The 27,227-nt window shown below is 44.6% G+C and overlaps 1 protein-coding gene across 2 annotated transcripts in view; it reads right to left on the bottom strand.

Moving 5' to 3' along the window:
* The window catches only part of LOC146868233 (uncharacterized), a 204,942-nt gene that overhangs the window by 22,232 nt on the left and 155,483 nt on the right, over positions 1 to 27,227 (bottom strand). For both annotated transcript variants that reach the window (XM_085609546.1, XM_085609545.1), the window contains one exon: positions 3,270 to 3,403. In XM_085609546.1, the coding sequence (XP_085465672.1) occupies positions 3,270 to 3,403 (134 nt within the window). The remainder of the gene's footprint in view (positions 1 to 3,269; positions 3,404 to 27,227) is intronic.

Raw genomic sequence — 27,227 nt, 5'->3', positions numbered from 1 at the left:
TCTATTCCCTCTCCTTTCCTTTATTTGTTCCTGTGAAATGGATCCAAAATAGAAACACTTAGGCTACAAATGTCGTCTTTTTCTGACATTTTTGTATTCCAAAAAGCAGCTTCCGGACAGAGAAAAAAAAGTTCAAAATACTCAACAAGAAAACGAAATAAAGCACTACAGAGTGGTTGCAAAATGGGCAGATTGGTTTTCCCCGGGTGGGGAAGTGCACCATTCCTGGAGGTACTGCAACACCTTGTTGATGCGTAAAGTGCAAAATGTTTAATGTGATCCTGATCAGCAGTTTTCCTCATTTTAGATAATATAATTTGTACCCCGGCTTTGTCTTCAGGGACGTGGTCTTTTTAAACCATACCGCTTACGTTTTGTAACGATATAAGCAAAACAGGTCCCTTCCGGCCCTGTAGTTACCGGCCCTGTAGTTATGTTCTTAACTTTTACGGAAAAAACACTCAATGATTTCTGAATAATAAGTGTAAAAGCGTTAAGGTAACTATGTTGTTCCTGCTTATATTTCACATGCTTTACTCAATCTTGCACTCCGTATGTTTTTTTGCTATTTCCGGGATGTTGTTACATTTTTTTTGCCAGCCAGCATATTACTCTGGTCTCCTCACTCATAACCTAGTTCCCATTTTCTGGTTCTCCGGCACCAAAGTCATCACTCCACTGCTCCCAAACAATAATAAAAAACATTGTCATTTTCAACGCCAAGAGCTCTAACTTTCACAAATGCGAACCGATTGCATTGCAAATGCTTGTTTATACGTCCACTCCACCCCAAACCAAAACACATGGGTAAAAAAAATTGTCATTTACAATGCCTATAGCTTTAACTCTTCCAAATGCGAGACCTACTACATTGCAAATGCCTGTTATATGAATGTTAGTTTGAAATGCGAGCGCCTTTATTATAGTCCCTGTGGCTCCATGTCTGCATTCAGCAGTTTAATCTATTTTTTTCCGGTGCATGTAATGAAGCCTGGTTCCTGATAGTGTTTACACTCTGTTATGGAAGGATCGGGCAAAGTGGAGTGAGACTGCTGTAGTGAGGGGAGGGGGGGCTAAATGACTATTTTACACAAGTTCCTCTTGGTTTAGTGTCTAAGCACTAGCATGCTTTCTCTGTGTGCTGACAGTAACTACAAGCAAATGCAATATATTATTTATCTTGGTTACACAACAGTTGGACGGATTTACACTGCATGCAGCACATGCCAGAACTTTAAATGAATTTAAAGCGCTTCTCAGTTATTTCTTGTACACAGTGCTTATTTAAAATCTTACAGGTAGTGTTTGCCCACACAATCCCTTGGAGCCACCCTACAAGTTGCTTTGAGGGTTACTTCTTGTATGCGTCTGGCTTACCTCCGCTTTCTGCTGCTGGCGCCTCTTCGATGCAAAATGTAAAAAAACATTGACAAAGCAAGTAGATTTTGCATAGATGAAACCTATTGGTTTTGCCAATGCTTCTTTTTAAAAAATTCCTATTGAGCCAACTCCTACATAACTCTCATGAAGAGTGTTGAGCACTGTTGCAGAGCTTGCTGACTCAGTGCATCGTGGGACTCCTATTTAAACATCTTCCATGGCAGCATTTCGCTTTCTGTTGAGCCCAGAGACATTGCTATTTTCATCGTCCATATGTTGGAAGCTCTGACACCTATCTATCATGGCAGATAACTATGAATCTCAATTGAAGATTTATTTGAGGAGGCTTATTCATAGCCCCGGCAGAGCAGTGGATGTTTCCAGCACTCTAGAGGCTGTTTCCGCTGCCATGGGTTGACCCACATTGTGGGAAGAAAAACAGGTGACAGCAATTCAACCAAGCCTACATCGCATGGTGGAAATGCCTCCAGAATATGCAGCTACTGGAAATGCAGCTTCATTGTTGGTGTACTTTTCCATTAGTCCCATTTCAAGTGTTCACAACATGCTGAGCTTTTCTCCCAGTACATTGGGGAGACTTGACTGGGCATATTGTGCAATACTACCATGATCTACCTGGTGATTTTTAGGTCAAGCCTAGCCAGCGCTTGCACTGTCTGAACATCTGTTGTATGTACTTTGTGTGGGCTTTGGAGCATAGTCTCAGGACTTGTCTGTTTCCGCTTTTGCTTAGGAACAACTTTTTTTCTATCAACTGCCTCTATTTAACTGTCTTGATAGAAAACGACCAGCAGAGGTCAATAAAATACCAGAATCGCTTTACCTAGGATAATGTGCTTCATAGCTAAAAACGTCTAAGGACCTAAATCCGAGACCTTTTGCACTGCAAATGCTTCTTAATGGAAGAGGCACAACCTACAATTAGGGCAGACTAGCAACCACAAACCTAGAAACCAAGCAAAATTTTAGTGCTGCATAAATCACCCAAATAATTTTAAAGGATAGAGGTTCTGCCACCAGGAACATCACAGTCTTCCACTTGCATAAGAGGACGGCAGACTATCAAGGGAGTAAAGGGTTTCCACATGTTGTTTGGCAAAGTATCATTACAGCCTTCTTTAAAATCAACCCTTATGCCTCAGAACTGTCCCACAGAACTTTGTGCCGGGAGGAAAAGTATATTGAGAAAATGTGATATTCTTGACTTATCCTCATGTCTGGTCTATCTATAAATGTAAAGTTCAAAACTTTGAATACTAAAGCAAAGCTTCTTGCAACATGTCACCAAAAGAATAGTTATATTTAAGGCTCCCTGTTTTCCGTTTTTATGGTTTTTTACAGATAAGTACAGACAGAAAACAATGAGTTGAGCAGATGGACAGCATGGAAAATTAAAAAACAGGATGAAATTTATTTAAATAACTGCATGTGTTAACATACATTTGTGGTATAATGCTAATATTTACCAGTGGATGTACTGTTATGTAATATTTGGCAGCCTAAATAGCTAAAACACGACAAACCTCAAAGTATGAGTGTGCGTTTATCGGTTAAATAAATATTGAAATTTACAGATCTACAACTTCATTAATACGCAAAAGACAAAATAAATATGGATAAATACAGATAAAATGGCCACAAAATAAATATGGATAAATGGTTAATAACAAATACCATAAAACTGGAAGCCCTAGTTATATTGTGTATAGAATTATTGTTCAGCGGTGTTTGAAAGAGTAAGCCAGAGTCCCCCTCCAGGTTCTTTTGCTTACAAAAGAATAGCTGTTGAGTGCTATCGTGCTGCGATTTGGAGTCACCTTCACAGCATCCCAGGAACGAAACCATCACTAGGAGAAATGCCATATTACCTCTGCTGCCTCTCAGTGCCTCTGGGCCACCGCCATAGCTGTACTTCGCTCTGTCATACGATGCCCCATGAGTGCTAAGGTGGTGGGTGCTTCGGGTCTTCTCCGAGTTTGTGAGGAATCCATTTGACTTCTCACTAAGAATACAAAGGCAGTTTCATTCCTCATCACATTTGCTTGGAATTATAAAAACAACAATAAAAAATAGACTTCACACACAGGAAGGCATATTTAAAAACAGCTGCATAAGTTTAGTTGAAACTTTAGCTCCAGTAAGGCAACATTTATATTTTAAAACAACAAAAGGAGGGTTGGTGTAGCACAATCTCGATAAAATGCGGTTTTCAGCCTATGGCTAAACATAAAAGTTACACACAATAGAGTGATATACCATTCCCTAAATAAAATCAGAAGTATGATTCCCTAACCGCTAATTATAGGGTATACAACTCTGTGTGAACTAATGTGGAATAAGATTATGGTAAGGACCCAACCTACATAGTGTGGCTAGCTTCATCATAAGACCTCTAGCTGGGAAAACACCCAGGCCGCTTGTGTATACAGAGATGAAAGAAACCAATTGGGGATTGTATTTAGGCCCAAAGTGTCCTTACAGTAATTCTCGATTAGACTCTGGTAACAACTAGACCATTTTATTGGCGTTTCCTTTCCACATGATTTTCTGCATTGTCTCTATTGCTATATGTCTAGGTGCACAGAATGGCCTTCATCAGCACTGAGAACGGATTTAAGCGTGAGCACCCAATCAATCCTAACCAAAGACACTATGTATGGTTCCACCTGTTGGACACATGCGTTTTCCTAATCCACACCTAGAACGAGCAGACGTTCTGGTTTAGTCTGAGCGGCATCCTGGTACCATGTAAACAGGACTGGATAGCTTAGGGCTTTAAAATGTGTTGCAGATGAGGCTAGGGACCGATGAGATGAGGCAAGAAATTACGGATTGTAGGCTATTGGGAACCAGTTACACATGTGCTCAGGTCAAACACAGAGCTATAATTCAAAATGTCAAATACGGGTAAGAACCTAGCTACAACGCCTTCATGTATAACTTTCATGACCTGGAATATCAGTGGATTGAACACCTCCAAAAAGGTTAGACTGTTGAGGCGTACCTAGACCGACACAGAATGGACATAGCGTTGCTCCAAGAAACAATTTACAAAACACCGATCTCAGACAGTTTATAAACAAAAGAAGACAACACAGGTATAATGCCTCATACAGCTCCTTCACGCGAGGAGTACCTATAGTGATTGTGGATTATAAACATAACCCAGTACTGAACGACTCAGACGGTCTATATACTGTGGTGGTGAGTTAGATGATCATCCAGTCTTTAGAATAAATGTCTATGGTCCAAACAAATCCTTGCCAGATACATTTGAATGGTTGTAGATATATACGTACAAAATCAGAATATGATTGTGCTATGGGGCTGAGACTTTAACACGGTGTTGGACAACCATAGAGATAGATCCCATCCATCCTAGGGCAATGTGATATTGAAACGCAAAACACGGGGATGAGAGGGCCTACTCGTTTTATTCCTCGATCCATGACTCCACATCTAGGATAGATTTCTGGCTGTGCACTACTGGGCTGGATAACAAATCAGATGCATCTTCTATGTACTTTGTCGGATCATGCCCCAGTTCTTGAATGGGTGATTATTCCAAAGAGGTCGGGGCCAGAGGTGGAGATTCCAATCACAGGAACTGAGAGATGCTTTATTTAAGGTGGAAATAGCACAGACCATTAGAAAATGTTCCCCACTCATTACAGGATACAGTACAAATACAATCTTGTCTCAAGGAGGCCTTCACGTTTGTGGTACGAGGGGTGTGCATGTCCAATGAAGCTAGGATATTGAAGCTATAAGAGTTTTCAATATCCATGCCCATGCTAGAGAAACTATTAGCTGAAAAGTGACTTAGATGTATTTGCTGAGAGTATTATGTTATAGAAATGCATGTCATTCACAAACACCCTCTACTACCAAAATGTAAAGTGGCCTGCTTATATTGAATCTCGCGTAATTACTGGTAATATAGGATATGTAGTACTGAAATACCCAATAAAAAAGTTTCAAAAGCTTCTCATGTCCCCTACTTCTTCTGCACCTCACCAGTACCCTCTTCGCCTCACTCACTCATAATCAATCCTCTAATTATTATGGTAGCTGAGGGTACAGGTTTCCCTATAAGATTTTGATTAGTGTGCCCTGTTCTTGGTTTCTATTGTTAATTTTGTTCTTTTCCTTAAATTGTTTACACCAAAATTAATTAATTCTACAAATGTCCCCATGTCTAATTTGGTCTCCAGTGTGTGCTTCACTTCCATTTCATGAAGAGGTTTTGTTTTATTCACAAAAAACTTTTGAGAAATATTTATTTAAATTCTCCATGGTTCAAGATCAAATTTCTGCAAGGGATTTACCGATGAATACCCACAGCATGACACCTTGTCAATCGGGAGGGCTGGCGCAGTTGCTAGAGCTGGCTATTTATGTACCCGATATGCCAGGTTTCAGTGTAATGTAACTGGTGCCCATGTAAAGCTCTCCAAACCTTCTGGTCGATCAGTAATATAAAAACTGCAAAAAAGATATCCCAGCCTCGGCGCTTGACGACATGTGTGAAATGTATTTGCGTAATTTTCTCACGATGTACACCAGCTTGTAGATGGTCTCCCTACACCTGTATAATTTATAGGGCTCTGTTTATTCCTATTTAGGTTTGCACGATATAATGCCAATAAATACATATAATTGCAGTACATTATGCAGCTTCATTAACAATTTTTTTTGTCTACTTGTCTTGTTATTCGGGAAGTGAGGAGAGGGGTTTTGAAGTAAGTTTTACCTGCCGTCTATTGGGAGGCTAATGAGTAAATTACCTGCCCCCTTCCCTGGAGTCAAGATCAGAGCATGCTTCAAGGTACATTTTGTCTAGAAACGACCAGCTTCAGCGCTCACTTTGGGTCACAGCTTTCAATAAATACCAGCATTCTGAAATCAAAATTGTTCTTCTAGGTTTTATTTTTTTATTACAAAACGTATAATATTAACCCCTTATCACCGAGGGAGTGTATGTGAGGATTGTGGTAATACTTTGCAGTCAGTCTTGCATGGCCCACAGAATTCTGATGCTACTGGGATTTAACTCAATCTTTGGGCTTTTAAACTCCCTAGATGCATAGACTTAGGTCCCATCCAGATAGCCCATCTACAGTAGAAGGGCGCTTGTGGGCATCGACAGGTTTAATGTGAGATAGGCGGGGCCAAAAACTCGTATATGGACTTCAACTCCATTTCACTTGTCAGGTCAGGCATAGGGCTAACCAGAAGACTAAGATGCCGATTCAGGTATGGAAAGGAAAAAAATCCTATAATTTCCACAGGATATGGTTAATCCTGTGGCGGATTCTGCATCGGTGTGGAGTCCTCTGGTGCAATGACCTCTACCATGCTATCCATATAGCAGAGGTTATTCCACTGACGGATTCCGCATCTCTAATTTAGAATTCACCACTTCCTCCACAAATTGGTGGAATTTCTGTTGTCACCCAACTTTAAAATAACCCATAGTTTAGATATCACCCTGGTAGGGCTGTAACCCTGAATTGAGCTCTTGAGAAGTATAATGGGCAGAGGCTTGTGTAGGAGAGGGCGGACATGTCTTCTCAAGTTTTTAGACTATCTAAAACTGCCATGCTAACAGGGTCTAAGTTCAGAAAAATTTGTCACTGTACATTTGTCATATTCTATGATTATGAATGCTCATTAAACAGACAATCATGAGTGGAAGGGGTAGAAACCTCTAGTGTAAGTGAAACCAGGACATAGCATACTCTCTCTAACTGGCCAGACCCTTTCAGCTTCAAACACTATGGGCCCTATTACGGGTCTGGTGGTCCAAGGACCGCCAGACTCGTGGAAGCACGGCAAATCCAGCCACTGCCACCACAGCGGTCTGACCGACCGATTACAACCTAGGCAGTCAGACCACCCTGGGACCGCTGTTCCCTGGTGTTGGAGCAGCGTTCAGAAGCCGAAATATGCTTGGCGGGACCACCGTTGTCCCGCCAAGCCTATTATGATTTTCCTCTCTGCCAAGGTTTTCATGGCAGTACCACTTCCATGAACGCCTGGCAGAGAGGAAACACTCAGTTTAGCTTTGGCATCAAATTTAGAGGCAGTACTCCTTTACAAGCCTTTGGCAAAACACTTGTGTTTTTTGAGTCAAAGGAGTATACCCCAAGTGTGCATAATCCACTGTTAGCCCTAAACAAATGGAATCGGATTCGATGAATTTTTATTTTAAGAGCTAAAGAAATTAACATAGTTTCCAGCAAATTGGGAACCCTTTATTCTATATTTTCAGTTAGCAGTATGGCCTTTTCATTATGATTTTTTCCAGTTAATGTTTTTTCCATATAGAATATGTGCTTTACTGAACTGTGCATCGAGCACTGTGTAAAACTGTGATTTAGAATTAATTACAGGTTGATTTTCTTCTTTGCAAATGGATGATGATGAAAGCATGGGAATGCCATGTTTCTCTACAAATCACATGAATATACACACTTTCCCTTGCCCACATAATGAGTGAGCTGTGTGAGTAAAAAGATAATTTTCATGTGAAAGCGTTTTATAATAAAACAGTGCATAAAATAAAACATATAGGGCCAGTATTTTTACCATGCCTGCATCTTAGAGATCTTAATTTTTAAATTGCAGCTGTCTGGTTTGTTAAAGACTTCTTGGGGACTTTCAGAAAGATGATCTAGGAATGCATTCTGTTTGTTGATTACTATTGGCTTTGTGGTTTGCAACTCACATTTTCTGGCTTTCCATTTGCTGGCTTTATTTGGTTTAGGTTCTCCTGGTTCAGTTCGTTCCTCCTATTCCCTAAACCATGTTCACTGTATTCTTCCACAAACTCGCTTTATGTAAACAGGCCTTTAAATCCTTTTCTAATCTTGTAACATTTGCTATGCATTCAAAGACTGAGGAAAAATGTCAAGCGGTGCCTTCCAGGAAGCTCAGTGTTTATTTTATTTCTCCGATTTCAAAGTGAGAGGATTTATGTGACAATCATGCTGGCACTGGAGAAGTGTCTGAGGAAGGTTTTACAATGTTATTTTTTTTTTCTAGGCAAAAAAACCCTGTTCATTGTAAAAATGACTTGTATTCCATATCATAAATCACTAGCACTTGAAAATATATATTCAATGTTATCAACACATAATACAATGTTGTATCATTAAAAAAAATTATATAAAAACATTATTCATGATTTGCACACTGATACATCACTATAATGTCTCATTGACACATAAATCTGTTTTATACAAACTATTCTTGTTGGTCTAAACAGACACAAGGCTACGAAAATACCCTAAACTACAGAAAAAACTGTTTCATCACAAGTCATCACCATACAAAAAGCAGATAACATCACAAGTTGTCGACGCGGCGTTTCGGTGCTGTATGTTTGGTTCACTTCACCTTCTTCAGGACAAAATATTATAAAACCCAAAAAATAGTCGGAAAAATAAAAAACTATATTCAGACATAGGAACATCAAGGACACATTTTCTTAAATAAACTCAGTATGTGACTATCTTTCGCCTCCTAATCCTCCATACATTTAATTTGATCTCACATCATGGGGTTCCCTTTCTCTTACATTCTATCATATCTGGTTATTTTTTCTTTATCAAACTTTGAAACCGGGGGTCTCAAATTATCCTTCATACCTCCCACAAGTTTATATTTCTTCAGTTTCATTTATATAATGACTATTATATATACTCGCTGTTTACAGTGCAGATCCTTCCTGTTCTGTAATCTATTGCAATTCCTATTCACAATATATTTTTGATAATTGTTAGGTGTGGTTTCCCATTACTTTTTGCCTCTATCTCCAGTATTTTTGATGCGGTGCTGGATTTCGTTTTTGCTGACTTAGATGCTTTGGGCACTTTTCCACTGCTGATCAGTGTCAAAGTGCAAGTTCTCCCTGTGTAAATTGTTATTATGATTGGTTCTCCCTGATTAGCATATTTTGATTTACTGGTCAGTCCCCATTAAAGTGAACTGGGTGTGCCGGGACTGGTAAATCAAATGCCCGACTGTGCCGCCCACATGAGTAGCCCTGAAAAGATATCTCAGGCCTGCCACTGCAGTGCCTGTGCGCTGTTTGCTAACTGCCATGTCGACTTGGTAAGTGCACCCACTTGCCAGGCCCTAACCTTCCCTTTTCTTACATATAGGACACCCCTATGGTAGGCCCAAAGTACCCCCGCTGGGCAGGGTGCAGTGTATGTGAAAGGTAGGACATGTACTGATTTGTCTAACATGTCCTGATAGTGGAATACTGCCAATTTCGTTTTTCACTATTGAAAGGCTATCTCGCCCCATAGGACAGACTGGGAAATGCTTTGTAACATTTTACAAGCATATCTTCCCATAGGGAAAAGATAGAAAAATAAAGTTTAGGCTTTCTGAACTCAGAATTTAATAACACATCTTTTACTAAAGATTGGTATTTAAATTGTGAGTTTCAAAAAGCCACTTTTAGAAAGTAGGAACTTTCTTGTTTAACCATTTTGTGTGCCTCTGCCTGTTTGTGTATTGACTGTCTGCTTTTGGAGTGACAGGGGCTGGGGAGGTGCATTCTCTCAGACATTCACAGGGGAGGGGAGAGGGAGGGTTTGATGTGTGTCCTGCCTTTCCTGAATGAGTCAGGAACGGCTGAATAGACCTGGTCTGCATTCAGTGTAGGGGGAGGAATTCTCACTAGCACCTGAATAGGCACGGTCTGCATTTAGAGTGGTGGGAGAAGATTTCCCTTGCACCTGAATGGGGCCTGTCTGCCTTACACAATGCTGTCTCCACCTCCTGCCGGGCAGCTGCACCAGAGAGACCAGAACTGGTTTGGACTGGTCTTCAAGACCCTTGCACAAAGAGAACAAAGACATTTTGGGGTATAAGTATTAGACCTACAACCCCTGAACTTTAGACTACTTCTGGAATCAAGATGAACCTTTGCTGAGGAGAAGAGCTGGAGAAACTGAGGAGAGGTACTGCCCTTGCTGTGTGTCTGGGGTTGGCCTGCATTGCTGTTTCTACCAAAGAAAGGAGAAGGACTTTGCTGTGTGCTGTGTCCCCTGCTTGAGGAAAGTCTCCAAGGGCTTGAGTAGAGCTTGCCTCCTTTTTTGAAGTCTTGGGAACACAAATACTTCACCCCCAGCTCCCCTGGACTTCCTTACTAGGAGTTCTGACCTGCCAAGAGGTGCTTGTGAATATGCTGGGCCTCTGGAGGTTGTTTCTGCTGTTGGGAGCTGGAAAAGAAACGCAACAACAAGGAAATCGACGCATCGCTCTCCTTGCAACAGTTTTCCAATGCTACGGATTCCCACGCATCGTCCCTGTGCAGCAAGTTTTCCCCGACGCGTCACCAGAGGATCGGTGTTGTCCCAAAATCGACACAACGCTTCCCCTTACAGATCGGACACGGCGCATCGCTCCCCTGTGTACAGCGGAACTGTCGCATCGCATCCATGAGTGTTTCAGGAACCGATGCATCTTTTTGTTTTTCAACGCTTCCCATCGCTGCTGCTGTTTGGTTTGGTGAATTTGGTCAGGTATTTTGCAAGAAATCACGCATCCATAGTTTTCTATGGACTCAGTTGCTAAAACCTTTTGAAAGTAATTTTTAGGTTGAGCATTCGAGACCTATTGTAATTTCTTATGTTAGGTTAAAGCCATCCCCCAGCTTTTGATTTGTTTGTTTCAGTGTCCTTCAAAAATCCTTGCTTGCCAGTGGTCAGTCCTGCCTCTTTGTCCCTCCTTTCTCTCTTCTGTTCCTCCCATGCAGCAGTGACTAAGTTCGGTCTCATCACACTACAGTTTTTTGTCTGTTCTCGGGGGGGTGGGGGGGAGGGGGGACTAATTTTTTCCTTGGTTTTCTGCTCTGTTTCTGTTTGCCTGTGTGTAGTTTCGGCACCATAGCTGATTACATTTAAATATAGTTTCCACCTCATCCTAATTCCACAGTTGTATTGGGGGATACATTTTTTGCCATGTCTCCTTCTTTGTTGGTTATATGTTTTAGGTTTTTAGCAATTTTTGATGTTGACCGTCATTTGGGCTTTTTCTAGTACGATATGCTTGATTTGGGCTTCCTTTTAGAGGGGGGATTGGGCTTGTTTTTTTGTTATAATCTGCATAGTGTTTACATCCCGCCTCCTCTCTTTCCTGGCTTCTAATTGGGTTATTTGCAGGCCACTTACTTTTCCTCTAGTTCTATTGGCTGTAGCATATTTGCTTGTTTTTCAGAAAGCCATCTCTCCTCTGAAGTAGTTGAATGAGATCTAATAGAATACGCTGTTATCAAAGTGCAATATTTTCTCGTGATTAATCTTCCCCACTTCAGGTGAGCTTGCCGGTCCTCCCCACTTAACATATTGATGGCTCACTGTAGGTTGAGCCGGTAGGCGACAAAGTATCACAGACTGCCGCTAGGTGTCTCTTCTCATCCTCTTGCTGTGCTGCGCTCTGTTTCCGAACAAAGTTAAGTGTCGCCGCCGAGGCTGATCGCAGCTTTCCCTGCATGCGGCTGTCCGGGGAGCGGTGTCAGCCTCCACCAGGATCTCTGTTGCAGTCGGGGACCCTGTGTCCTTTTTCCGCTCTGGATTCACCGCAGGAGGAGAGGCGGGCTCGAGCTGCGTTCTTTTCTGAGTACCCGGGGCACGAAGAGGGACAGAGCCGCCCTGCCAGGGCAGGAGGAGCCGGTGCCCAGCCAAGACCTGTACCCAGGTAAGCAGCACTTAGAGGGGCGGGAGGATTCCTTCTCACTGCAGGGGCCTGGAAAGGGTGAAGGAAGCAGGGACCAAGTGCTGCTGCCCACGTGTGCAAGTGCCCAGCGTCCAGAGGCTATGTATGTACTGGGTGCCTCCCTTGTGATACTGCCGACAGCAGCGGGAGGAGTGTTTCACACATCGCTTTGTGATTGTATTTACATTTGTATAGCGCTTCCTACCTCTAACGAGGTGCCGAAGAGCATTCCATTTCCTATTGTCACTCTTCCCTATGAATCCTGCTTAGCAAGTTTACCAATTTCAACAGCTAGAATCGCTCAACTCAAGTACTGTTTATTTTCTGCAGTTGCCCAAACGTCGCTTGCCCTGGTTCTAAAATATCTCCACTTTCCCTCTCTAGCAGCCGACATGCCTAGTGCGTGTTTGTGTTCCGCGTTAGGGAGCAGTGCGTGGGACTCCACGTGCAGGTGGGGCCGGTGCAGCATCAGAGGAGCTGTGGTCGGGACATGCACAAGTGCTTTATTATTGCACACGGTGCCCAGGGTCCGGTTCTGCTGCGAGGAGAGAGATGCTCTGTTCCCCTTCCCCACACACTCTTGGGCGCGGGCTCCGCATTCCGTGTGTTTCCATCACAGCCAGGTGTTCCTAGGGCTGGTCCTTGCGCCCCCCCGTGCCAATACTGCTATGGGATTACCTAGGGGTGGGTTGCGTAACTGGCAACTCCTTGTCCCGTCTAGTAGCCAAGATGTCATGATGGGCTCTAGTGCAAGCAAGGAAAATTGATCTTTGAAAGCTCTTAGGGGCAGTAAGACACAGCAATTATAAGGGTTCAATGGGCTCCCCATGGCTGTTTGCCCTGGTGCCGCTGTACCAACTTTGGCTACTCCCCTGCAACTTGCCTCTTCTGTCCCAATCCCCCCACAATGACATTTTTGCAACTGTCCTCTCGCCAGAATTCAAGCATGGCACATCCTTTATGAACGGGGATGCAGAGACAAAGAAAATCCTCATATTAGGTTGGAATTAAGTAAGAAATCAGTTGTTTCACTGATCTGCAACTTCCCACAGTTACTTTATGGGGGTTCTAAAAAGTTACTCCGAAGAATGAAAATAATATATTTCTCAGAGCGACGCTACTTGAAAGTGCCTTGAATGCGTCATCAGTGCCTACTGGGGCCTCTGAGCCATCACACTGCAGCAGGAACGAGAGGTCGTGTGACTACCTGTGGCCGTGTGCCTTTTAAATTCCCTGGCATGAAACAGCCAAGTTAGCCAAGTTAATGGCTTCCAAGGGGAAGGCCGGGGTTTGGTTAATGTAACTCCAGCTGATGTCGCCTTTGAACCTTGGGGTTATCTGGCAGCCATGCATCCTCCCGTCCATGACACCCCAGCTGGCTCCTTCCATACTCTCCACGCCCCCTACACAAATATGCCCCACTGCCGAGCCAGTGTTTTCACAAAAGCTGCTGCTCAGAAAAAAAACGTAAGTTAGGCTTTTTTAATTAAAATATCATGCAGTTCTTTCAGTAGCTCACATATATGGTCCTGATAAATGACCCATGTAATCTGTTGCTTTATTTGGCATTCTTCCATGTTACAGACCAATAAAAAAAAGAAACAAACTGCTCCATTTTCAGCTGCCTCAGCTGGCATGGTCACCGGTTCTTTTTAAGACACAGCTTGAGAAACTTTAAAAACGGATCAAATAAAATCCGTAGATGGCAACCCACTTCTGTCACTGGAGTGGCCCACTTCCACCGCTACAGCTGCAAACGCTGCTGCCAAATCGACAGCTAGACCCTGAATCAATGCCACACAGTCCATAGCGAGGCTGCGTTGCAGTAATGTGCGATAATGTGCTGCATAGGTAAATACTTATAAGGTCCCAATGGCGAGACAGATTGCATTGCAAATGCTTGTTCTTAATACTTGTATGTTGGATTAAGATATTTTATTTTTCTAAACTGGTGTGGTGTCCATTTGTAGTGTTTTGTTACTGTGAGTGTTGGTACAAATACTTTACACATTGCCTTTGGGATAAGCCTGCCTACTCGTGCCAAGGTACCAAGGGGGTGAGCAGGGGTTATCTAAAGTGTGTATCCCCCTTACCCAGACTAGAAGCAAGGGTCTCTAATTGGACAAAGGTTCCTACCTCTGGCCAACTAGAGACCCCCATTTCTAACAATATTAATTAACATACCGTGATATAAAATTAGCTTTTGCTTCGATGTAACACGTAGTTTAATTCTCGTCAATAATTTCTCTGCAATAGAGGAAACCACTATTAATTTTAAAGCTGCCAACGGCAGCCACTCCACTCAATTGTTCATAATGTTTATATTAAAAACGTACTGTTAAAAAAATGTATATTTTAGCGGAGAAATCATCCAAAAGAAATGGGCGGAGAATCGCTTGTTTTTCATTCCCTACCCGCTTTTCATAAAACAAAATATCTGCATAGGGGGAATCATATATGTGTCTTTGTTATTTTATATGAAGGAGCTTCTGTTGTTGCATTTTGTAACTTACACTCCCCTCTTCGCTGACCTCAAAGAGTTACTGGTCTTTTTTATAGGAGGTAAGTTCCCTCTATGTTGCCCTTGTTGGTAGGTCACTTTACTCAAGGTATTCAAATTACGCTGCAGGGTCCATTTGCTTCCGCCCTCGTATTCTGTAGAGTATTGGGGTAGCAAGCTAGTCACATACTGAGCCTTTTTAAGTAATTGTGTCCTTGTTCCTATGTCTGAATATTGTTTTTTGTTTTTAAGACAATTTTATTGGTTTTATAATATTTTGTCCTGAAGAAGGTGGAGGGAAACAACCATACACCACGGAAACGCCATGTCGTCAACTTATGATGTAATCTGTTTTTTTATGGTGATAACTTGTGACAAAACCGTTTTTTCTGTAGTGTAGTGTATTTTCTTAGCCTTGTGACTGTTGAGACCAACAGAAATCATTTTTATAAAAACAGATTTATGTGTCAATGAGACATTATAGTGATGTGTTAGTGCACAAATCATGAATAATGCTTTTATATAAGTGTTTTTAATGATACAACACTGTATTATGTGTAGATAATATTGAATATATATTTCAAAGTGCTGATGACTTATGATATAGAATAAAAAAACATTTTTACATTAAACAGAGTTCTGTGCTTAGATAGTTGAGCGGACGGTAATGAATGTGGGGTTCACCTGTAAAAATTATTGAAAAGATGTGATAATACGAGTGTGAATCACAAGGGGAATCTTTTGTTGTTCGTTTTGGAATTTAACACCATCCCTCTTGTTATAAGGGTCACTATCCCATTTTTGGTGATTTTGTTTTCTAGCACACATGACAATTTAAGTATCTGTACATGAACTGTGCTGCCAATTAAATCAGTACACTAGGTGATGACATTTCCATACATTGTCTGTGTGTTGAATATGTTTTCTCATTAAAACTGTATCTGAGTACAAATGTAATGGTTATTTCAATTGAAAATGTGTTGTCTGTAATGGCAGTACACTACCATACTATCCATACTCCATGTTACACCCACTCTACTCCACACCACTTCATTCCACTGCACTCTACTTTCCACCACTGCACACTATGCGACTCCACTCCGCACTGCGTTATTGCACTCTTCTCTCCACTACTCCACTCTAAGCCTCTCTTCTCTACACCACTCCACTGTACTCTATGGCAATGAACTCTACCCCACACTCATCTACTATGCACCACTCTGCGTCACTCCACTCTATGCCACTCTACTCTGAAACACTGCGGTCTATGCCACTGCACTCTAAGCCAATGCACTCTACTCTGTATCACTCCACTGTACGACACTACACTCTATGCCAATACCCTCTATGCCACTCTACTCTGAAACAATGTACCCTATGCCACTGCACTCTATACTGCACCACTCTACACCATTGCAGTCTATGCCAATGCACTCTACACCACTTCACTCAAAACCAATGCACTCTACGCCAATCTACTCTGCACCACTGCACTCTACTCTATACTACTGCACTCTACGCCATTTCACTCTACTCTGAAACAATCTACCTTCTGCCACTGCAGTCTACGCCACTCTATTCCACTCTGCACCACTCCACACCACGCCACTGCACTCTATGCCATTTTACTCAAAACCAATACACTTTACACCACTGCACTCTATGCCAATCTACTCTACACCACTGCACTGTACACCACTATACTCTACACCATTGCACTCTAAGTCACTTTACTGTAGACCACTACCCTCTCTGCTTCTCTACTCTTTGTCACTCTACTTTAAACCACTCTACTGTACCCTTCGCCACTGCACTCTGCGCCACGGCACTGCAATCTATGTTAATGCAATCTATTCCCGCTATAATCTACTGTGCATCACTGTGCTCTGATACTGCACTCTATGCTACTTCACTGCACCCCACTCTACTCTGCACCACTTTACTCTATGCCAGTGCACTATACTAGTCGTGTATAAGGAGACAAGAGACACCCTACTCACATGGAAACAGGGTACTTACAATTAGACACAAAACAGAGGTTCCTGTGGGCACTCGTCCGTCTCTGCTTGGAAAACATTTTCCACGCAGAGACGGACGAGTGCAGGTCTCAGTGCTATCACGGGCGAGATTTCTTCGCCACAGATTAATTCTGAACCTCTTATTGGACTTCCTGACACAGTTCATATATCGGAATCCTCAAAGGAAACGGACAAACATTTTCCGAAGTCTACTAAAGACCACACACATTGTTTCATGCCGCCAACTAATCATGCAACACTGCCTTCTGGATATGTATTACAACTACACCTTTGGAATTCACTGATTGCCAGCCCCTTTCCTACATAGGTGCCAGGACGGGCCCTATGTGAGTATCCCCTGCGGCCCTTCACTTCTACAGGTGCTCACCACACCACCGTCAATCAGCCACAGGTGTCCCTACATTGATAGGCCCTGATGAGACCCCACATTGCTAGTTGGGTCGAAACGCAGTCGACAACTTGGAGCGAACCAATTCTCAGCCCCTATGATTACACTAGGAGGCTGCAACATTGATTGTGTAACTACTGAATGGTTGCTTCTGTAAAAATATTGAAACCTTGCTTTTATGTCACTAATAGTCACATTTCATACTTATAGGTTTCACTTTTCACTTGGGACACTTTGCTCCTGAAATTTTACTACAACTGTGAATTTAAGATACTCTAGTCAAGGTCACACCACTCCACTCTATGCCACCCACTTTTTAATACTGCACTCTACACCAATGCACTCTATGCCACTACTCAATTCCACTTCACTCCACCCTGCACCACTCCACACCACTGCACTCTAGTCTGAAATAATCTACACTATGCCACTGCACTCTACTTCACTGCACTTCATGCCACCCTGCTCCACTTCAGTCAATGCTGCACCACTCTGTTCTTTGCCACTGTGCTCTATACCACTACTATATGCCACTGCTCTCTACCCTGCACCACTCCACTCTGAAATAATCTACTCTCTACGCAACTGCACTCTATGCTACAGCACTCTAAGCTGCGCCACTCTATGCCACTGCACTCTGAGCTACGCCACTCTACGCCACTGCACTCTGAGCTGCGCCACTCTACACTAAACCACTGCAGTCCATGCCAATTCACTACACCACTTCACTCAAAAACAATGCATCCTTCGCCACTGTATCTAGGTCAACTACTTTGCACCACTGCATTAAAAAAAAAAAGCTATACTCTACAACATTCTACTCTATGCCACTGCACGACTCCCCACTGTTGTGCTCTATGTCACTGCACTCTATTCCACTCTATTCTACTCTGTATCACTGTTCTCTATGTCACTGCTCTCTGCACCACTCTACTCTACACCAGTCTACGCCACTGCTCTCAATGCCACTCTACTGCACTCTGCACCACTGCACTCTATGCCACTGCACCACTCTGCTCTATGCCAATGCACTCTATGCCTCTCTATTCTGCATCACTCAACTATATGCCACTACACTCTACCCTGCACCAGTTCACTCTGCACCACTCTACTTTTTGCCACTTCACTCTATGTCCCTCTACTCGGCAACAATGCTCTCTCCGCCACTGAACTCTATGCCACTCTGCACCGCTCCACCCTATGCCACTGTAATCTAGGCCAAACCAATCTAAGCCACTCAAATCTATTCGTCACCACTGCACTCTATGACTCTCTACTCTATACCACTGCACTCTATGTCACTTCATTCTACGCCACTCAATTCTATGCGGCTCTATTCCGCTCTGCGCCACTCCACTCTACACCACTCCACATTATGCCATGCTATTCTACACTGCTGCACCCTATATCAATGCTCTCTACACCACTTTACTCAAAACCAATACACACTACACCACTGCATTCTATGCCAATCTACTCTGGACCACTGCATTCTCCACCACTTTACTCTACTCTAAACCATTGCACTCTATGCCACTCTACACCATTGCACTGCCACTTGATTCTGCACCATTCTACGCCACTGCACCCTACACCAATGCACACTACTCTACACCACTGCACTCTAAAACTCTGTACTCTGAGGCACTGAACTCTCTGCCACTCTACTCCATGCCATTCAACTCTGCGCTACTTTACTCTATGCCACTGCACTCTACTCTGCACCATTCTACTGCACTCTATGCCAATGCACTGTACGGCACTCTAATCTACTGTGCACCACTGCACTCTATACCATTTCACTCTACGCCTCTCTACTCTACTCTGCACCACTCTATTCTATGCCAGTGCACTCTACTCCACTCTACTATGCGCCACTCCACTCAATTCCTCACCTCACCTCCCCTCCCCTCTACCCCAGGATCCTTTCCCTCAAAGCAGACATTATTTTCTCTAGCCAGCTTGACATGGTCAACCTGTCCCTGGAGAAGGGAATGGTATCCGTGGGGTGGAAACAAGCAATTGTCAAAGTAATCCTTAAAAAGCCTAAATTAGGGGCTCATTATGATGGCAGAAGGACCGCCACAGCCGAGCTGGCGGTGGCGGTATCGCCGCAATCTGACTCCCATTTCCCCCGCCACATTAGGATGACGGGGGAACCGCTTTGTGACAGCGGCGGTCGCAAAGATCTCCCTCCACGCTTCCGCCACAGGCAATCGTCACGATTGCTTGGCGGAGAGGTCAGCATGGGTAAAATGGTGGTGGTGCCTAGCAGGCACCGCCCACCAGATTACTATGCTGGCATCAGCCAGCCTTTCCATTGTGGTGGAACCGCCATGGAAAGGCTGGCGGAGGCTGAGTTCGGGGGCCCGTTGCGGGACCCCTCTGTGTGGGGGGAGGGTGATGTGCACTGGGGGGTACCCATGGTACCCCCTACATTTCCATGCACAAGGTGGCAGGCATCGCGTGGTGCATGCCAAGTTGTGCATGGAAATGCACAACATGCGATTTCCAACACCGCGGCGGTGCTGCAGCCAGCAGCACCGTCTGCAATGTAAAATAGATGGATGCGACCGCCAAGGTGGCGGTCGCATCGTGATTTGGAGTGCCGGACCGCCGCCTTACAGGCTGGCGGTCCCGTACCCGCTACGATGGCAGGCGGACTCAAGTCCGCCCGCCATCGTAATCGGCCCCTTAGACTCCTCATGTACGGCTAATTTCCGACCAATCTCACTCCCTCCAAGTATAAGCGAAGTATTAGAAAAACACGTCAATAGGCATCTTTCAGAATTCATCGAGGCCAACAATTTCCTACGCCCCACCCAAACTCGTTTTCGGCTTAAACACAGCACCGAAACCACCCTCCTAGTGGTAGTGGAGGATTCAAAAAGGAGACTTTGCCAAGGAGGCATGATAGCCATAATACTTCTTGACCTAAGCGCTGCCTTTTACACTGTGAACCACAATATCCACCACAAAAGGATCCAAATGGCCGGAGTTTTCAGGGAAAGCCCTGGACTGGTTTAGCTCCTTCCTGAAGGGCAGAACCTTCCAAGTATTCAACAAGTCTGAAGGGATCCTACCCCGAGTCCCACGCTATTTAATCTTTGCATGCAACCACCAGCAGACCTCATAGCTACTTTCAGGATCTCCATAGGCTCGCCCCAGACTCGGACCCCGCAGACCCCACCCTTGGAACTTGTCTGGAGCTAGTAGCTAGCTGGACGTTGGTAAAGGTCCCCAAATACACTTCAGCCAGACAAAATCTGGCAGATCTTTACTGGCTCCCAGTTTCCCAAAGAATCGAATTCAAGGCTTTATGCACTGCACATAGAGCCCTTCGTTCATTAGGACCTCCCATCTCACACCAGCTCGCCGGCGCCTACATTCCAAATAGGGTACTAAGATCCACCAATGCACACTTGGCTGCTCTTCCACTTTTTTAACAAAGCCAGAAGTAGAGGACAGTCCTTTAGCTTCAATGTTGCGGACAACTGACAACAAGCTATCCTTCTGATAACTTCTCTAGACCTGGTTACTCAAGAACTAACCCCATGCTGAGTATCCAGTGTGGTCATATTCGCAGTATCTCTAAACTGGTACTGGGTTGCCCACGGGTCGATATGTGCTAGTAAAATACTCCTAGTATAGTATAGTATAGTATAGTCCCAGAACTCATGGCAAGGAGTTAGGAGAGTCCTGCCTTTGTTGATTGGGGCGGAGACCCCTAGGATTGACTCAGACAATGAGGAGGGGGTTAACAAAGGTTGACTGGAGAAGAGGTCCTCCTCCAAGTGCAAGGTGAGTGTGATTAAACATGGAGGTGAAAATGATGGTCTCTAAAGAAGGAAATTGAATCTTAAGTGGGCAAGGGAATGTTAGTACTACTGTTTCTTGCATAGTGGGTAAGAATTATAAAATGCGTCTAATAAGCTCAAGAGCTGCTCCTCTTTTTTGCAAGAGCAGTTCTTCGATCAAGACATGCCAGGGTAAATATGATATAGATGGAAATATCTGACAGACCTAATTCTGAAAAAGGAAAAGATGCCTGGGGGAATGACAGGAGACAACCTCTTTGAACTAAAGTTAATAATACTGAACAGATACCGTAACTCAGCTGTAAGAGAGTAAGAGTATGTTTAACAGAAAATAAGTCTGTGGGGTTAAAAGGAACTTTGCACATTAGGGTGGTGGGTTGATCAGTACCCACTATATACAAGTGTGTGTAAATGACATAAGTTCAGGGGGAGTAAGGTGGTTAGAAGATTGGATTGAATAAATGGTTATTTGTGTGAGAAGCAATCTCTCATATGCTGATGGTTTGTGGTATGAGCGATGAGGGCAGTGAATGATAATACACCGGGAAAAAAATAAAAATTCATAGCATCATACCTATTGGCTTAAGCCTGCCCAAAAGTGTTCAAAGAATGGCTCAATCTGGTGAGGCTTAGTCTTAATAGACTTAAGCATGCAACAATATTTCCACTGCTTAAAAAATACTCGAAATTCACTCTGAGAACCCACCAATACTGTCCAGTATCAAATCCTCCTGTGAAGCAAGATTCTGGAAGTTGAGATTCGCAGAAAGAAGCCTGTAACATTCTTTGAGGCTGCCAATGAGAGTATATACATACAGCATGTCTACTTGCCAGTCAGCCATGAGGTTTAGAAAATACTCAGCAACAGATATTTCAAAACACCATCTAGATTGTGCTGGAACACCTCACAGTTGGCACTGACAATCATGTTAATTCTTGCCAGTACTCGCCATTAAGATTATCAGCAAAAGAAACACCTAAAGCTCCACATTCTAAGAGGACTAATTCCAGCTCTTCTGATAGGTCTTCTTGGAAGGAGGGAAAAAGTGATGGAGGACGCCTGCAACGATGCAGACAAGAAAAAGCCACTCAATCTGACAAACACACTGGAAATATTGTTATACTGCCGATTGCGATACACCCTAGGGAATTACATTGTGAAGTTCCAACAGGAGCCTATGGAACTCACACCCCTCACCACATTGCTTACCATGGAGTACAGCAAGGGCTGAGTGTCACAAATATATAGCCCAACACTCGATGAACACGCGACAAGCCACATACCAGTCATGGCTTTGTGAGAAAAGGATTTTGGTGACTTACTAGATACTGGTTACTCATAAATAGTCATATTGCTGTGCGCAACTGGAGACATTCTCGATTAATTACAACTATAAATGAATACATCTAAAAATTTCACATAATCTATACTATACCCCTGCTAAATTACACAAATTTGACAACACCGGCCCACATGAATATTCTTGCAGTCATCAGCCCCAGGCTGATTATTTTCACTGTCAAGGGAACGCCGCTACGTAGCTACTTACTGGAGAGCTATTTTGGCTGAGATATCATGTACTGTTGACTAGGATATCCCAACAATGCCAGATATTGCGGTAGTGGGCTATGTAGCAAAAATACCAAAGCAGACGTGTATTCTTGTAGAAATACTAATATTATTGACTGAAAGAGAGACTGCTCTACGCTGGATGAAGGAACCAAGCCTATGCAAGAAGGTGGTGGGCAGCCTTAAATACTGTGAAGCGAGAGAAGGGAGAGACAGCTAAAGAAGAAACAGGCCTTCTCTCCAGAGTGCCTGCTACCTTAAAGAAGTGTATATACACATACATTCGGAGAGATACGCCAAGCGAGGTCCGAGATAAAAGGGGGGTCCCAAAACAAGTTTTCCACATGTAATTTCCATATGGATTCTGAACACGACTACCGCCCGAACCGCTGAACAGAATTACACCAAATTTGACAGAAAGCAAGATCTTGATCCAAAAAGAGTGCTCTTTGTAATTTGGTATAAATCTGTTCTGTAGTTTGAGGTATTTAAAAAAAAGATATAAGTATATCTAGGGGCACGCAAAGCCTCCGCAGATCCGACAGATCCCATGATGAGATCTGATTGGCTGCCACCACTTCAACCAGGCAGCAGTGGCAGCCATCTTGGGACTCAGCCGAGTCCCAAAAAAACACAACAACAAAAAAAGAAACAGAAAGGGGCAGTAATACCCTGATCACCTAGGCGTGGTGGTGGGGTCAAAAATGTTTTTTTTAAATATTTTGCTGCAAATTCGTAAAGGATCCGTGGATTCATGGCAATTTTTTTTTTTGTTAAGCATAGGCTCAGGAGCTTGCTTTTATTCCTTCTTCACCCCATCTCCTCCCCCCCCCGGTGGCTCAGGTCATGGGGGGATTCATTTCATTATTTGGGGAGGGGGGGTAGAGGGACGTGTTTGGCCCCTGGCCAATTTCGTCCCAAAGACCCCATCCACCAGGGCCTGGCCTTTACATTAAATGGCAAGGGGGCATGCGGCTCCCCTCCCCGACCCATTTTGGCCCATGGACCCCATCCCCCAGGGTCGAGACGCATTTTCAACAAGCATTGGCATAGCCAATAGGTCTAGCTTTTAGGACCTTATGAGTATTTAGTTTTGCAGCACAATATCCTTGATGCAACAACATCAGCTGTTGCATGGCTAAACCTTGTACCTTATAAGTGTTTAGCCATGCAACAGTTGATGTTGTTGCACCAAGGATATTGTGCTGCATAACTAAATACTTATAAAGGTCCCAAAAGCGAGACCTATTGGCAATGCCAATGCTTGTTTATTAAAGACTCAAAGTGCTTTGACACTGCGGAAGCCTATGTTGGCACATTATATTTTGTATAACGTCTGTGAGACAAGTCTCGCGCCTCCCTGCCTGGGACAAGCCCAGCTCTCTGCAGCCTTTGGTGAGCAATGTCCGTCAGGTCCATGGACAAGCAGTTCACTATCCCTCTGACTGGGGAAGCACCAGTGGAACCCGCCCAGTGGCCCCCGATGACGTCACAGAGCCCACAGGCATGCTGGTCTCACAGGTTACAAGAAAAGGCTGAAAACGTGTGCAGCTCAGCGTTGAAACGCTTTATAGGAAAGTGAGCTATCAGCAATATATAGGTATAAGGGTAATGAAAGCAGGTATAGACGATCAGATGAAGCTCACCTGTGCCTCTGTTGACCCTGGCAGACCTTCTACAGGTTTCTACAGGATCCAGTTACTAGCACAATTGTTCTTTGGAAGCTATTCATGTTGGTCCCAGTTGCACCTTGGATCTGATTATTGTTGCCAAGTTGGGTGTGATGGTTTCAGCTGATATTTTTATTTAACCAGTAGAATTTCTCTAGTTTCTTGTGTTGCACGTCCATGGCCTAGCGCCCAAAAACCCATATATCACAAGCGGGCGCAGCTGAAACAAATTGTATGTCCAGTTAGAGGGTGTCTTGGTTGAGAGTGTGCCAAAAGCCACCGGAGATGGTGAGCGGGTTGGTCAGATGCGCAGGGTTGCCCGTCACGATGGCCGTTGGTGATGTCATGGGAGAGATGAGAGTGATGGGGGTGGAAGTAACCTCAAAACGCAAGGCAGGGTGGGACGCAAGACAAGGGTATGCGCTTCGAGAGCCACAGAGAGGTGAGGAAGGGAAGGGAAGGCACGGTATTGGCTAGACGCAGAGAAGAGAAGAGGGCGAGGAAAGGAAAGAGAGAAGGTCTCTTAAACAGGTGAGGGACAGGAAGTTCAGAGTCTGCAAGGCAGACCCTCACATGTGAGGAAAGGCAAGGCATGAGGTCTGCGGAAAGAGGTGGCGGGAGGCAAGATGTGAGGTTCGCGAGGTAAAAAGAAACAGGTGATGGAGAGCAAGATCTTTGGTCTGTTGGACAGAGACAGCAAGGTGGACAAAGAAAACACGTGAGGTATGTGAGACAGAACCTCCTGTTGGAGGGTGGTAGGTGTCTGCCAGGCTGCAGCCAGTACAATCCTTGGGCACAAGTGGTCACATCGCAAGTCGGAGGAGTTTATTGGGATAGGAAACCCGGTTCTCCATCCCAGCGCACCACTCCCCACTTGACAGAACGGTGTGATCCTGTGCATGGATTTACATGCACATCTGAGGGAGTTTAGGAGGATGCATCACCACTCTCTATAGTTAGTGCTTTAAAAAGATTGTGCATTCACACTCAGGAGGAAAGACGTTCGGCTCCAGAATAGCAGGGCTCGTCAGGAAAGGAGGAGAGAATGTGGCGTAAGGGCCAGAGCTGTCACACTGGAACTGAGGAACTAGGTTCGAGTATCGGCTCAACATCTCGTGATTCTGGGCATATCGCTTACGCTTCCCGTGTCTACAAAAATTAATGTAACTGGTGCTCGTAGAAAGCGCTCCAATAACTTCGCGCTACATAAAACTGCATTAAAAAAAGAGAAGGGGAAAAAAAGCTTGACCTTTGAACCCAGCGTGCACCATGCACGCAGTGTTCCAGTGAGACGCGTCCTGTCCGTCTGGCGCCATCCATCAAACACTTGGGGAAGTGAAGGTTGAAGTCTCTCATTTCACAACAAGGACAGAAGCAAATGTACCCCCACCCTCTCTTTCGGGATACCGTCGGGGTGTCGAGGTTTGTGATGACCCCAAGGAACCGAGGAGGAGGGCCGGGAGGGAAGGCAAACCGGCAAAAAGGGTGCAGCATTTCTCTGGAGTTTCGACTGCAAAGACTGGCATGCGCTGTCTTTTTTTTTTTTTAAGTAGGCTGATCTAAGTAACAGAAAAATTACAAATAGTTTGGTATTGGGGAGATAAGACATGTTAATGTTCATTGCTTGCACCTAGGTCAAATAGACCCTTCACATGTCTCATCTTTGGTGAGAGAGTACGTTGTTGTCCATAAAAGTAAATGGCAGGATGTTTAGAGTTATTGCCTACATATGTCCCATGTGTTGTTTTTTGTGAGAGATGTGTGTAGTGTATATTGCCTAAGGTTTTCAGTAATGTTTACTTTGTGCGCATGATCAATGTCCGATTTGAAATAAGCCTTGTAGTAAACAGTAGAGTCTGCCCAGGCCCGGACTGGGAACCACAACCGGCCCTGGCAAAGTGCTCGGCCGCCCACCCCCTCCCCCCGGTGGGGACGGAGTGGATGCTGCCAAGCTCTTTGCCAGGGCCGGTTGTCGGCCGATTTTGTTACAAGGCCGATTTTGCAGCTATGCTGCAAAAACGTCCCTGTAACAAAAACGGCTCCCAGGGGCCCAAAACCGGCCCCCACCTGTGAGGCGCACCGGGGGATTGCCAGGTGCCCGCTATGGCCAGTCCGGCCCTGAGTCTGCCATGAAGCTGATGAGGAGGGAGGGAGAGAAGGGAGGGGATAGGGAGAGCAGACAGCAAGGGGGTGGAGGAGCATGATTCACGCGCTGCCATGATGCTGACGAGGAGGGAGTGGGAAGTGAGAGCAGAGAGCAAGGGGGTTGAGGAGCATGATTCACGTGCTGTAAGGCTTAATGAAAGGCAGATGGTGGATGCGCGCGTGCATGCGCGCGTAACCGCAAGCTTGAGGCCAGCAAAAGCGGGTGGTAGCACTTTGAAAACCCACTTACAAAATGTCTCGCAGAGCAGCACATGCGCTGGCTCAGGCGAGACCTAAAAAGGAAGGGGGCCATGTGACCCCCATTCTGGAACCATTAATGGCTATGGGGACCCCATCCCCCAGGGCCGGCTCTTGATATGTGCAGGGGTGCCCACCCTGGGACATAGTGGTTCCCTGCCCGCACTGGTGCAGGCAGGTAAACCTGTGTTTCCTCTCGCTTGGTGGGAGCAACGTCAAAGCTCCCGCCCATCGAGAGCAAATACGAACTCCGCTTCCAGCTGTCACAAGCTTTAAAAATGCTTCCACCAGCTGGGAGTAGACTTCAGATCCCTTTGTTGGCCAGGTGACAGAGATGAGTCACTGGGGCTGAACTCAGCACGGGGAGGGATGCCGCACCACCCCCCCTTTAGTATTTACCAGGGTCCTGGGGCATTGTGTCCCTGGGGTCAATATCAGCCCAGGGAGGTGAGCCCTGAGAAGATGAGGTCTTAGAAGCCGAAATTGGCCCGGGGAGAGGGGCCGCACAGCTCCCTTCCCCCTGTACACAGTGGTTAGGCCCTAGGAGATGGGACCCCAGGCCGATATAGGCCCAGTGAGGGGGAATGTGTGCCACCCCCGCCTTATTTACTTTGGCCAGGCCCCAAGGGATTGGGTCCCCGGGGCTGATATCAGCCCGGGAGAATGGCCACATGCCCCCTCCCACATTTTAATAAGGTCGGGCA

This window comes from Triturus cristatus, chromosome 1_2 (assembly GCF_964204655.1).
Source record: "Triturus cristatus chromosome 1_2, aTriCri1.1, whole genome shotgun sequence".
Taxonomy (NCBI): Eukaryota; Metazoa; Chordata; class Amphibia; order Caudata; family Salamandridae; genus Triturus; species Triturus cristatus.
This window is presented reverse-complemented; position numbering and strand designations above follow the sequence as displayed.